The sequence below is a fragment of the Podarcis filfolensis genome (assembly GCF_964270895.1).
Source record: "Podarcis filfolensis genome assembly, chromosome: 4".
NCBI lineage: Eukaryota > Metazoa > Chordata > Lepidosauria > Squamata > Lacertidae > Podarcis > Podarcis filfolensis.
The window spans coordinates 42196207-42210170 of NC_139607.1; the positions used below are offsets into that span (position 1 = coordinate 42196207).

Genomic DNA, 13964 nt, shown 5'->3' on the forward strand with positions numbered 1-13964 from the left:
CTGCTTGATAAGCTGATTTTCAACATGCAGGAGGTGTAGGTAGGTAGGTAGATAGATAGATAGATAGATAGATAGATAGGCATTTAGACAGCTTATAGTCTGAAATGATATAGACTTTACCAAGTGATTTTACTGAACATATACATTTGATCTTATTTCCTTATAACTATGTCCTAGATTGTTGCCTTAGCCCCATCCATAGAGTTCCATTGACTTGATAGCATTGGCAGAGCTGCTGTTAATAGAGGGCAGCAAGAGATCTATTTTCACTTCTTCCTCCCAAGATGTGCCAAGACTCACTGGTCAGCTATATGTTTAGCACTGTACATTCAATTCTAGTCCAGTGAGGCAAAATGTGTTCTCTGTTCCCAGCAGATAGAGATCCAGAAAGGAAAACATTTTACACACATAGGGTAGAATTCAACATGGTGCTAATTTGATCATTCTGTCAATGCAAGCATTTCATTTCTTTCAGTACAACCATTTCTTCCTTCATGCACTATTCTGGGGGTTCTACTGACCCAGAGCAGATTTGGGGGAAGAGGAGGGGAAAGCCCCATTGCAATATTGGGAATCCTTGCCCTGGCTTCCACTAGCGAACCAGGTTAGTTAAATCCACCCCATAGACCTGAATTTGCATACAGATTGGAGCTAATCCCATACCTTTCAAGAAAACATACTCTTAACATGTGTTTGGGATTAAGGATATAATTCGTTTGATTGTCTTTGTTAAATAAAACCACAGGTGGATTTTTAAAACATCGCCAATCATCTTATTTAAATTAGAACTAAAGTGAAAACAGTCACTTCCATTGCCAAACATTAAATAAGCTGTTTAATAACAATAGGTAATTAAGTTCTGGTGTTTCCCCTCCCTTCAGATTAGCTGGATCTGATTTCCCCCCTTTCGTTGTGTTCAAGATATTTTGCAAGTCAAGAGACCAAAACACCCATTACATCACTGGGAAAAGCGTAATAACAGCAACAAGTGAGGTAACCTATTGGATTTTTTTTTAATGTTCTGTATCATCTGTTACTTAAACTTGATACTATAATAAGTTCTTCTTTGTATTTAAAACACTACCATTCTTTACTTATGCTAACTTTACACCAGCTGTGAGGAATCAGAATTGTAGAGTTGGAAGGGATCATGAGGGTCAACAATTCCAACCCCCTGCAATGCAGAAATCTCAGCCCATGGGCCTAAGTAGGCCAAGCAGAGATCCTAATTTAGCCAGTGAGGAAGTCAAAGTACTGGGAACCTTGGGAGGAAATGATCGTGTTCTCTTGGGTTTCATTATATAGAAGCAAGGAAAAGCTGAGTATAGTTGGATACCCACTCTGAACTTGAAGACTGATTTCAGAAATCTTAAGGAACTACTGAGTGAAATGCCATAGTCAGAAATACTTAAAGAGAAGGGAGTCCAAGATGGATGGGAGTTTCTTAAAGGTGAAATACTGAAGGCACAAATGCAGACAATTCCAACAAGAGCAAAAACAAGGGTCAGGAAACCAAGCCTGATGAGGAACAGTTGAGGGAATTGGGTATGATTAGCCTGGAAAATTAGAGACTGAGAGGAGACAAGATAGCTGTCTTCAAATATCTAATGAGTTGTCAAATGGAAGATGGAGCAAGCCTGTTTTCTTCTGCTCTGGAGGGTAGGACTCAAACCAGTGGCTTCAAATTAAAAGAAAGGAGATTCCGACTAAACATCAAGAAGACATTCTGACAGTAAGACCTGTTTGACAGTAGAACGGTCTCCCTCAGGAGGTGGTGGACTCTCCTTCCTTGGATGTTTTTAAGCCAAGGCTAGGTGGCTATCTAACATATGCTTTACTTGAGATTCCAGCAGTGCAGGAGATTGGACTAGATGACCCTTGGGATCCCTTCACCTCTACAATTCTATGATTCGTTAGAATTTTTTGAGTTCTTAGTGCTACTGGTTCTAAGACATCACAGTTAGTGTACAGATTGCCCTCCCCATCAATACCTGCTTCTTCACATTCTGTTTGAATTTACTATTTGAAATTGTAATCTGCACTTCACATACTGAGTGGTGTACAATAAAATATTAAGAATATTATAAACTTACTGTATGATACACACACTTTGTACGGAGAACATATTCATGCTGTTCTTCCCTCTCAAAAACTGATGTGGGTGCATGTAACACTTAGCTCATGATGGAAAGCAGGATGCAGATACATTTCCTTCATGAAACTAAGATTATTTTCCACTAAGCTTCTGAACCGTGCCTTAGAAAATGCATCATCAAGCTCCTATAAAATTTTCAGATACAAAGTTGATGCACTTTTGATTATAATGGTATAATCAGGCTGAGCTTTGTCTTGAATGCATGAGGATTTCAGAATGGTGATTTAGGGTAGAGTTACAGTGACACTAAGAATCTTTCTATATTTTCTGATGATTGATAGGCGGCTGTTGATGCTTGCAAGTTAATGGGATACCGGACGTATTATAATCAGATACTGCAGGATGAACTTCAGCATAAGAAATACGGAATAACAGAGGAGTTGGATGTGGCTACAATAAGAGACCACGTACAAGTAAGCAATGCTTATGTTCTCCACCCCTTATGCCATAATTAATTACAGTGGTGCCTCAGGTTACATACGCTTCAGGTTACAGACTCCACTAACCCAGAAATAGTGCTTCAGATTAAGAACTTTGCTTCAGGATGAGAACAGAAATCATGCTCCGGCGGCAGCAGGAGGCCCCATTAGCTAAAGTGGTGCTTCAGGTTAAGAACAGTTTCAGGTTAAGTACGGACCTCCGGAACGAATTAAGTACTTAACCTGAGGTACCACTGTAATTATTCTGATAATGAAAAAGACCGAACACGTGGGAAGGGTTGGAGGAGCGAATGAATGAGCCCAAGACCTGCTTTCAGTCTCACTTGGGAAGAGGTTTGGAGGAAGATCTGAACAGCCCCAAAGTCTACTTAAATACAACACTAGTAAGAGCAAGGCAACAGCATATTACCACACACACTGTAATTATATTTGTGTATTTGTAAAATTCAGTTAAATAATCAATTCAGGCAACAGATCCTATAGAAAATATTATGTTAGCAGTAATAATATACAATGCAACCCTACATGTGTTAGAAGTAAGTTCCACTGCATTCAGAGGGACTTACTTCACAGAATTGGAGCCTTAGGATTCATTTTCTTGGCTGATAAAATGGAAGAATTGCAGCAAAGGGGGTAGTTTACAAAAGATAACCAGAGAATCCTAGTACAACTTTCTCATACATATTGTTATTTCATGACTGTCTAGTATAGCAATCTCATGGATGAGGTTCCAGCATACTATGGTGGCAGACATAACTGCTGGAGAAGGCTGTCTTTACATGATTTTCCCAGATCAATGATTGTGTATGACATCATGGACTATGCACAGTCTGGGAAGCTATCTACCAGACTTAGGATGGAATTGCCATTTCTGCTGCTGAGGCCACAGAATGAAGAAACGTGTCGTGCTCAAATCATGGCTATTTGTCAAATCAGGTAAATCAGAGCTTTCCAAACTCCTCATGTTGGTGACACACTTTTTAGACATGCATCATTTCACATCATAGAAATTCAGTTTTACTAGTAAACTGCAGGTTAAACTAACCCCTTTCCAGCCATGAGGAGTGCGGAGAGCGTTCATATGACACACCTACACATTGCAGCCAACACACTAATGTGTTGCGACACACAGTTTGAAAAACTCTAGGTATATCATATCAGCTGCCATGTTTGATAATTTGGACCTTGTTTCTTCCCTTGTGTTTGTGTGTGTGTGTGTGTGTGTGTGTGTGTGTAAATAGAAAATAAAATGGTGTGAAATTACAGTTTCCATTCTGCCTTGGCCACCCAATGTGTGCTGCTTTTTAATATCAATAAAACACAGATGTAGCACCTGCACTCCCATATCCTGAGACAGATGAGGGAAGGCTGGCAGCCAGACTTCTTCTATTCACAAAGCCACTAAAGCAGCAGGCCTTGTGAGATACATTGTGTACCGTAGGCCTGATCCTGCATTCTGGGAAACCAGTTTCAGCATGATCCTGTCCCAGAATTTATGCCCAGCAGACAGAACAGGATCACTCTTAAATCCCACTCTCCCATCAGAGTCCCAAGATACACTGGCACAGTAAACTCACAACAGCAGGCAGAGACCTACCACCAAGGCAGACTTTATGGCCTTATAAAGAGCTATGAAGCCTTCTGCTCAAACATTAAAAGTTGCAGTCAACCACATTTCACAGACCGTCATAGAATTATTCCAAAGCACCAGTTTCAGCAAATGCTTAATGAGCATGCTGCATACTTAATGAGAAAAATCATTAAACAAAATGGCCTAAATTTTATACACACACACAATATTCCCCGCCCATCTGGCTGGGTTTCCCCAGCCACTCTGGGCAGCTCCCAACAGAATATTAATAATACAGTCATACCTCGGGTTAAATATGCTTCAGGTTGAGCGTTTTCAGGTTGCATTCTGTGGCGACCTGAAAGTAACTGAACGGGTTAACTCCGGGTTTCGCCGCTCATGCATGCGCAGACGCTCAAAATGTCACACGCATGCGCAGAAGTGGCAAATCGCGGCCTGCGCACGCGCAGACATGGGTTGCATTCTGCTCAGGATGCAAACGGGGCTCCGGAATGGATCCCATTCGCATCCAGAGGTACCACTGTAAAGACAATGTCCATGACTGATATGGAATGGCATCTTTATTTGAAGGCAGGTGTTCCCCCTTCTGGATATAGATAAGCATTGTTCTGGCCTCAGCTGTCCACTTACAGCTCTTAGTTAATACATTATTTTATTTTATTATATATTATGATCTAAACAATTATATATCATGTTTAGTTTTATAGCAGCTATGTATTTAAAGGGCTTTCCATGTAATTATTTTTAACATGGTTTCAATGTAAAAGATATTTGTGATAGTTTCAGTATTTTGATAATATGATACAGAAGTGTATTTTCATGTTGCTTTGGTTTTGTTGATTTAAATGTTTCATTGTGTCAGTGGAAAATATATTCGTTTAATACTGACAACAAATGTGCAAGCATTACAGTGCAGTTATGACTACTCATTCATACTGGTGAAACCTAATGCTGCACCCATTAAAACATTTTTAAAGTTGTAGTCCTATGCACACTTAATTGGGACTAAATCTAGATTAACTTGGGGGCAGTTTGTTGAATAGGCATGCCTAGGATTACACTGTAAAGTAGGAATTTCCTTATTCTATAGTGAACGCTGATAACATTTTAATTTTGTACAACTGTGTGGGGAAATTGTTTAAAACATTGTTTTCTCCCCAGAACTCCACCACAAATTCCCACAACTGCAATCTTCTCAAAACTAAGTAGAAAATCAGCACCTAGAACTGGGCGTCGCTCGTACCAAGCTCAGAAGAAGAATGCAAAAATGAGGAAGGCTTATAGCCTTGAGAAACAAAGAGAGGTGAGCATGTTAAAAGAAAAAGAAATTTTCTGATCAAATGCTGATAAATCTCACAGCTAAGATTCTACTAGCCTGTCTTAAAGAGCTTTTATTGTTTTTCCCCCTTGGGATGAACTTTATCAGACAGTTCTAAGATTATGACCAGGGTAACTCTACTTGTTCTACATAAAAGCCATCAGAAAAGTGAGGACAACAGCATAACACTGTGTCTAACTAATGTTCTTGATCACCTATGCTGAAGAACGTTTGTGTAACTCACTAAATAAAGAGCCCAAAAAGTTTGTATTTTACTGATCCTATCGTTTTTATTTTGTTTTCATTTTATTAAAAGGCATTTAGACATATTAGAAATCCATCTCCATAATTTTAAAACAACACATTTGTAGCTTTGGCATGCAAAAAATGCAGGAATTAACGTGTTAGTAAGCAACCTCACTTGCTAGATCTCAAGGGGTTGGCTGCAGTCCTTAATTGTAATAGACCTTCTAAAGAAATACCCGATGTTTGAGATCTGCTTCTAACTAAGTGGCAATGCAAAAGGACCCCTGGACAGTTAAGTACAGTCAAAGGCGACTATGGGGTTGCGGCGCTCATCTCGCTTTCAGGCCGAGGGAGCCGGCATTTGTCCACAGACAGCTTTCTGGGTCCTGTGGCCAGCAGGACTAAACTGCTTCTGGTGCAACAGAATACTGTGATGGAAACTAGAGTGCATGGAAATGCCGTTTACTTTCCTACCGTAGTGGTACCTATTGATCTCCTTGCACTGGCATGCATTCGAACTGCTAGGTTGGCAGGAGCTGGGACAGAGCAATGGGAGCTCACCCTGTTGCGGGGATTCAAACCGCTGACCTTCTGATCGGCAAGCCCAAGAGGCTCAGTGGTTTAGAAAATAAGCTCTGCTTTAGTAAGTTACATTCTGCAACAAAGCCTGCATTAGGCCCCCTATTGAAGGACACCACCCTGGTTGCTGTAAGATAGCCTAGGAAGGAAGATGAGTGCAGACACTGCTCAAGTGTCCAATCCAAGACTGTCTTTTGTTTGTTTGTTTGTTTGTTTGTTTGTTTGTTTGTTTGTTATTATGGGCGGGTTCAACTAAATGAACAAAAACTGCTAGTGCAACAGGGTTCCCCCCCTTTGTGTGCCCCTATGGCTTCCCCCAAATTGGCTCTGTGAACAGTGCACAGGGGAGGAGGGAGATGGTTTCATTTGGAAAGCAAAAATTCTTGCACTGATGGAATTATCACCCTCATCCCACACTGAATTCCACTTTATAGTGCAACATGTAGAATGGATTCTGTTTAGGAGTATGAGGCTAAACAACTAAGCTGTGATTTCTTCTTAGAATAATCTATACTTTGTTATTTTGGAGCAGATGCTGAGAACTTCATCGTTGTTAAGTGATCATTCAGACTCCACAGTCACTGAAGAGTCAAGCCATGAAAGTCATTTGTCAGATGAAGACTGGGAGCACGAGGCAGTGAAGCTATACAACTGGGCCAGATCCCTACGAGTGGAAGATATTGGGGGAGACTAACCCATGATAAAACTTATGTTCCCTTCCATTTCTTCTGTTTAAATCACAGAATTGTAGAAAATAGAAAAAGGTCCTGATGTGTGTAATTTTCTCCTATCATGCTGCAGACATGAAGAGCATGAACAGCATGTGAATAATTACTGTCTGGCTTTAGGAAATTCATGGTGCAGCAATTTATTGTGCTAAAGTAACGATGGTGGTCTCATTAGCAGATAAGAGGGAAGGAAACATGACTTATAGGGAGAGAAGCAGAGTTATTTATCCTTAGAACCCACATGGACAACTTTGAAAAGAGAGTAATAGTTTCCCTTTCTGAATTACAGCTAAGGGGGCACCAAGAGAGAAAGTTGGTGTATGATCTCCATTTTAAGTCATATTCAGGGTAGATCCATTTTGCAAGATAAGTATTTATTTCAAGGGGTCTACACTGAGCATGACACAGCAGGATATTGCCTGGTAAATTGCAATGTTAATCTAGTGTCCATTTTAACATACAGTCATTTGTGCTTGCTTATCAATTGGGCTAAATGTTTTAAATAAACAGGAATTTTTGAGTTAGGTCAACATGCTTGACCCATAGAAAAGAAGAACTTGAAGTATAATACACAATGGACAAAGTACCCTAAAGATTAAAAATATTTTATTTACATTTTTATATATACAATTTTTACACATTAGTTTAAAAACAGAATAGAGTACATATGCATCACTGAACATAATGCATTCACAGCATGAGAGAAGTTAATGTTTGGAAACAGGTGGGAAGAAAAAATGTTTTTAGAAAGTTAAAAAGGACAGATCACAGAATTTCATAGCAGCTCTGGTAACGTTCCTGGAAAAAGTACCCCAACACGCACATTTGAGTTTGTGTATATGTTTGAACAAAGTACTTCCATTTGATTCTGCACAGTTAGAAGACAGCTTTCCAAGTTAACTTGTCAAGACCGTTGTTCATGAAACCTCTGCCAACTCATTCAGAACAACAGTAAAGCAACAGTAGAATTTATGCCATATAGGGATATGCCACTGCAGCCCAGTAACCTTTTCACCAGGAATGCAGAAAACCTGTGGCTCTCCACATGCTGTTAAGATGCCCAATCTCCATCAGCCCCAGCCATCACATTTTAATGATCAGGGTTTGTGGGAGTTGTGCTTCAACAACATTTGCAGACCCGTAGTTTGCTTTATACTAGTACTCTTTTCCAGACTTCCAGTGGCATTAATATTAATAGTAAAGATTACCAGTTATTGAGATTATAACTGGAATCCTGATCTTAACTCAATACTATAATTTTGGAAAGTCCACCAAAGCAATCCAGAATCATTAATCCAGATTTCTGTCTGTTTTTCTCTTTGCTACACTATTTGGAACAAAAACTGCCACTGATAAGAGATCACACTATACAAAAACTAAGATTTTCAATCCCTATCACTTTAATGATACAGTACATATTGTTTTACAGAGACATAAGCTCACCCTTAATTGGCTTTTACAGTTTACACCATGTATGGGCAATCTTGATGCTACACTGCCCATTCTCCAGTTCAGAATTCACAATGTTTGTTCTCTCCAGAATAAAAGTTTTCTGAACATTAGCAAGTTCTGTGACCAGGATTTAATAAGAAGAAAGTATTTCTCCCTTTAACTGTTATGAAACAAGCAAAAAGACTTAACAATGATGGAGTTCTACGGTATCATCCCAATTATTGTTTTTTAAGTTGGACCCCATCCGCATGGTTTCTAAATGACTTAGTTTCTAGCAGTGACTAATGGCTTAAGCAGCATCATACTAAATAAGTCTAGTTTTATGTATGCTATAACCTTCCAATTCTAGCTTTATCCTTTTTCTCGGCTACCATGCTTGGGGGGGGAAAGTTGTGTCAGCACAAACACTGCTTTATCTAGGCTCAAATTATGATTGCAAACCTTTTCATCTATTAAATGGTTGGCTTATGCTGCTAAAATGCTAGAGTCAACTTTTCCATTAGTATAAAACATCTGTAAACTCCTTGGAGAGCCACTGGTCCCTTAAAAAGCATTAAGAGCAGCCACTTCTTTCCCAGTATTGTCTCCCTACAGTTGATGTACCCCACATGCCCTCCTTTCTACTGAAACGTATGGGCCATATATCTTTACAGTCGTACCTTGGTTTTCAAACAGAATGCGTTCCAGAAGTCAGTTCAACTTCTGAAACGCTCAGAAACCAAGGAGCAACTTCCGATTGGCTGCAGGAGTATCCTGCAGCCAATCAGAAGCCACGGAAGCTGCGCCGGATGTTTGGCTTCCAAGGCAAAGTTCGCAAACTGGAACACCTACTTCCGGGTTTGTGGCGTTCAAGTTCCAAGTTGTTCAAAAACCAAGGTACGACTGTATAATGCAGTATACTTAAGCTCATGTTAAACAAATTCCTTTCAGAACCTGAGGGCTTAAGTATGTGTTGGGTTGTGGTTACTGCCTGTATGGAGTTTTTATGTTTCATGCCCCTTGTTTTGGCACCAGTTAAACAGGTAGCTAAAGCATCAGTACAGATGAAAACCATTGGGCTTAAAGTATTGAGCCTTTTATTATTAGCCTAGACTAGTCTGCCTAGTACTTGACAAATTCTAGTCCGTAATAGGAAATGTGTTGAGAATCAAAGGAAAAAGATGCAAGTACCTGATGCCAGAGAACTAGAATTTTGAACTAAAGAAAAGTTGGTGCATCCTTTTCTCTTATATTAAGCAAACAAACTCAAGTAATGCACAGAAGTTCTAAGAACATACTATTTGTTTCTGGCATCATAGGCAAAGTCAAGATACTAGGCTAAATATCACTGACACAAACTCCAAGTTGACAAATATTTCTTAACCTTATACAAGAGAAAAGAATACCACCCTTTAGATTTGAAACTGGCTTGATTTTGCTAGATGCTTGGTTTTGGTTTTTCAAACCTGGTACATGGGGCGATGATAATAAAAACAAACACATACAATTAAAAAAATCCAGTGTGAACAAGATAGGAATTGAATAAAATAAGGTTGCAATTTCATGCAGACTTACTTGAGGCAATTCATTGGGGCTTCCAATAAAACATGTACGGAATTGGGCTTCTTAAACAGTTGCATTGGGATGGAATGAAGAATAAAGGGTTGATAACCACAAGCACTAGAGATTTCTAAACAGATTAAAATATTTTTACACAGTCTTATCATTCCATTCTTGGCTTGCCGTAATTAATTCTCCAATACTTTACATTTGGTGAATCATTTCAGACCTAACTTCCTTTTATGCTGAAAGCAACAATGAAAACCAAATACCTAGTTCAAGTCAGAAGCTGAGAAGTGGCACATATGCAAAGCAATGACTTCTAAATCTGCACATTTGGTCTTCGTCAAAGGTTGAGAAACCCGGGTAAATCATTTTTTAAAAGCTTATTTGACACCCAGGCTGATTCAGATGCACAGCAGAGCACATGGTATAATCAGTTTCATTATACACGATTGTGTGTTTGAAAACACTCTCACAACAAAGTGCCCGTGTTTACTCTTGCATGTGCAGAGATATTTTGGCCCATTTTACACATAATGCTAAATCACTGTTTAGTGTTGCATGCATGAGCAGCAGTGAGCCTTGGACGCCCTTCAATGGAAACATATTTTAAAGGTATTAGTTCTCTGTTCCAGGAACACTGGTATTTTTTAAAAAAGGATTATAAACATGGGTTGATCTTGACTTTATTGAACAAACCATAGATCAAGCAAACCAGATTTCCCCCAAGTTCAGTGAGGAACTTGGGTTCATTTAAAACCAGAAGTGAAAGCTTTTGATTTCACTGGTCATGTTAAAGATAAGATGATAGGCGAAGAATACATGTGAGGCCATGGCTTATATGGGGGGGGGTGTTTATGAGAGAAGGGTTGGGCTATAACTTCTTTCCGTACGTGCTTGTTTTGTATGCACAGGGAGACACATCATGTGAGATTGTGCAGCTTAGATCTTGATCCATGTGTCAGGAAAAAAGACAGAAAAATGTTAAAACATTTTTGGGTAGACGTTGACATGTTTGATGCAGAGTAGTAACACCACTTTGGGGCCTGGGTAATCCAGGAGCTGAAACAAGACACAGTCAAATGTGTCCGTTGTGGAGGTTTCTAGCATGCATAAGCTTCAACTCCCAGAATACGAAATGAACTACATGTTCTACAGTGATTTCCAGTTCATGATACTGGAACAAAATGGTACAGTTAATTCCTCCATGTTTTACACAAACAGTTGGACTTGCATTTCTTCTGAAGCCACATTTTAGCTGTTTGCCAAGCATCAGTGAACCTTACATTGCCCAGGCAAGATTGGCTCACCTCCATATTCCACAGGCAGCTACTGGAACTTGAGTATTTCAGCTCAGAACTCTGTTCAGATTTATTTTCGGTGATACGCAGATAGTTGTCTAATAGTTAAGAAAGTGACCTCAACAAGATACAATTGCTCAACATCCTCAGACCTCCATACAAGTATACTGTGGAGCCAGTGGTTATTTTCTAAATTTGCTTAAAAAATAGAAGTTTGCCTAACTCGGCATCTTTTGAGCCCAGCAGCTCAATCAGTGCAAAGAACTGTACAGTTGCAATGCTTCTGCGATAAACACCAACTAAAAAGCTCTACCATCCTTCAAGAACAGCAGAGGCAGTGATTGTTATAAACATTTCTGATTTGTATTTCTAGAATCAAGTACTGAAGACTATAGGTTGGGATCTGACTTTATAAACAACAAAAATGGTAGCTTCGACATTTTTAACACCTGGTTATAAAGGAGTTCAAGTGTTACTGAATCAATCAGTATATACCAAATATAAGTTTACATTGATAAGAACGAGGCCTGCAGTTACCCAACAAATTTAAATACATGAAAGGGTGCTATTAAGAGCTAAAATTAAACAGATATAGCTCATATCTGTCCACTAGTTAAAAATAGACTCTTCCAGCTGCACATAAAAATATGCATTTCATTTTGATCTTACAGTGTATGCATGTATGTATATATATAGATATATTTTATTCACAAACCACAACGCAGACAAATGCAGCCTAGAATTTATTTTAGTAGAAAATCTTCAGTGTTCTTTTTTTCAAAAACCTATTTTTTCAGCAGACTTACTGGAACTACTGTACATTAAAATAAATTGAATAGAAATAGAAAAATAAATAGAAAACCATTTTAAATTGTCACTGATATCAAAATGAGGAGTGTCAAACCTGATTGGGAGGAGTCATAAATGGAAATAAAAATAACATTTAAACAACAAGTAATTACAGGAACAAATTGAAAGGCCCCTTTCACTGCTACATTGGAAGTTAGGCTCTGTTCTAGTAAGGCTGCTGAATTTTATCCTGACAGTTTAAAAAATAAAAATGCACAATACATAAATGCTTTTGACCCACCTTGCAAACAGAGTGTATTCTAGTGCATCCTGAAGCATGTGTTGTCTTCACTCATACAGAATGGACATAGTATATGGGGTTAAAACACATGAAATGGAAGAACAATTTCCCCTCTCAAAACACAGTAATAGCATGTAAAAAATAAAATCAGTATGAAACCACAGGTATTAGCATTCCTAATAAACTTGGTAGATGCATTCCCTGTACACTTCTTTTTTCTCTTTATTAATTTAAGTGGCATATTACACAAGACACTGTTTTCAGTGGGCTTAAATCTGCTTTCCCTTACCCCAGCCCTCCATCCCACCAAATTATAAATAGTTTTGTTTCTTTAAACTTTAGCTGCAACGTCTAACATGTTCCAGCACATACTCAGGAAAGTGTAGGCTACAAACTTGTAAGCCATCTAGCTTGCAGGGCATTCTTGGGTATTCGTCTTCTTTCCATTTATTATCTTCAGGATCAAAAGTGAGAATTGAATCACTGTAGTGACCATTATAGCATAGGCCCCCAAGAACCATTATCTGTTTTTCCAACACAGCTACACCATGACCACTTCTACCAATTGGCATAGAAGCCAAAATAGTCCACTGATCACTGTCTGGGTCATAAACCTCTGTAGAAGGGCACCCTTGAGACTCAAAAGAGGCCCTCAGAATTACACAGACGCCTCCAAAAACATAAAGCTTGCCATTATAAGAAAGCATCTTGTGAAAGCATCTTGCATAATTCATTTTGCATTTGTTTTCCCAACAATTAGTCACCACTTGAGTCCTCCTTGTTCGCTGCTCCACAGTCCCTTCTTTACTGGGATCAAATACACACACCTGCTTAGATGTGGACGAGGATGTGATTCCGCCTGTGATGTACAGCTTGTTACCAAGAACAGTTCCTTCATGTCCATATTTATTGACTGGATAGGGATCCACAAATTCCCACTTATCTTCTGTGATATCGTATCGCTCTGTTGAATAAAATGTCTCATCTCTTGTCCTTCCGGCCACTGCATAGATATATCTTCCAATAACACCAACAGCAAATTCTGAGCGTGGTACAGACATATCTGCCATTCGTAACCAAGAATTTTGTCTTGGATCATATCTGAACACTTTGGAAGAAGCATGAAATTCACCATCTGGCCCCAACTCTTCCCCGCCCAATAAGAATACAAAATTATTAACAATAGCAAGGCAGTCTGGTCGTAACGGTACTTGTGGACCTTCCAACTCCCACCAGACCCTTGGTTTGTGCAGAAGAAGAATTTTACTATTTACCATGCTGTGTCCTATCATTCCTCTAAACACTGCAGTCTGGGGTTTGGCAGAACGGATGCGATTTGATTTCATTTCCATCAAAGGCTGCTGGTGCACACTATGGAAGTAATTCATAGCTTGCTCCACCTCATGCCGCAACTGCCGGGAATAACGATAAAATTCCGATGTTTTCACCTAAGGACAGAGCAAAACACACGTGTGTATTGACCAAGGAAAACAGTATGAGGAAGAAATCTATGCTGCCTAAT

At 39.2% G+C, this 13964-nt stretch overlaps 2 protein-coding genes across 8 annotated transcripts in view; one reads left to right on the plus strand and one right to left on the minus strand.

The window, feature by feature from the left end:
• LOC310761986 (uncharacterized protein CXorf58) overlaps positions 1–7100 on the plus strand; it is an 11472-nt gene extending 4372 nt beyond the window's left edge. The window contains exons 4-8 of the mRNA XM_083612407.1: positions 882–993; positions 2437–2568; positions 3302–3531; positions 5348–5489; positions 6862–7100. Of these exons, the coding sequence (XP_083468533.1) occupies positions 882–993; positions 2437–2568; positions 3302–3531; positions 5348–5489; positions 6862–7023 (778 nt within the window). The 3' untranslated portion in view covers positions 7024–7100. The remainder of the gene's footprint in view (positions 1–881; positions 994–2436; positions 2569–3301; positions 3532–5347; positions 5490–6861) is intronic.
• A 546-nt stretch (positions 7101–7646) lies between these two features.
• The window catches only part of KLHL15 (kelch like family member 15), a 29145-nt gene continuing 22827 nt past the window's right edge, over positions 7647–13964 (minus strand). For all 7 annotated transcript variants that reach the window (XM_083612358.1, XM_083612357.1, XM_083612353.1 and 4 more), the window contains one exon: positions 7647–13890. In XM_083612358.1, coding sequence (XP_083468484.1) covers positions 12781–13890 — 1110 coding nt within the window. In that variant the 3' untranslated portion in view covers positions 7647–12780. The remainder of the gene's footprint in view (positions 13891–13964) is intronic.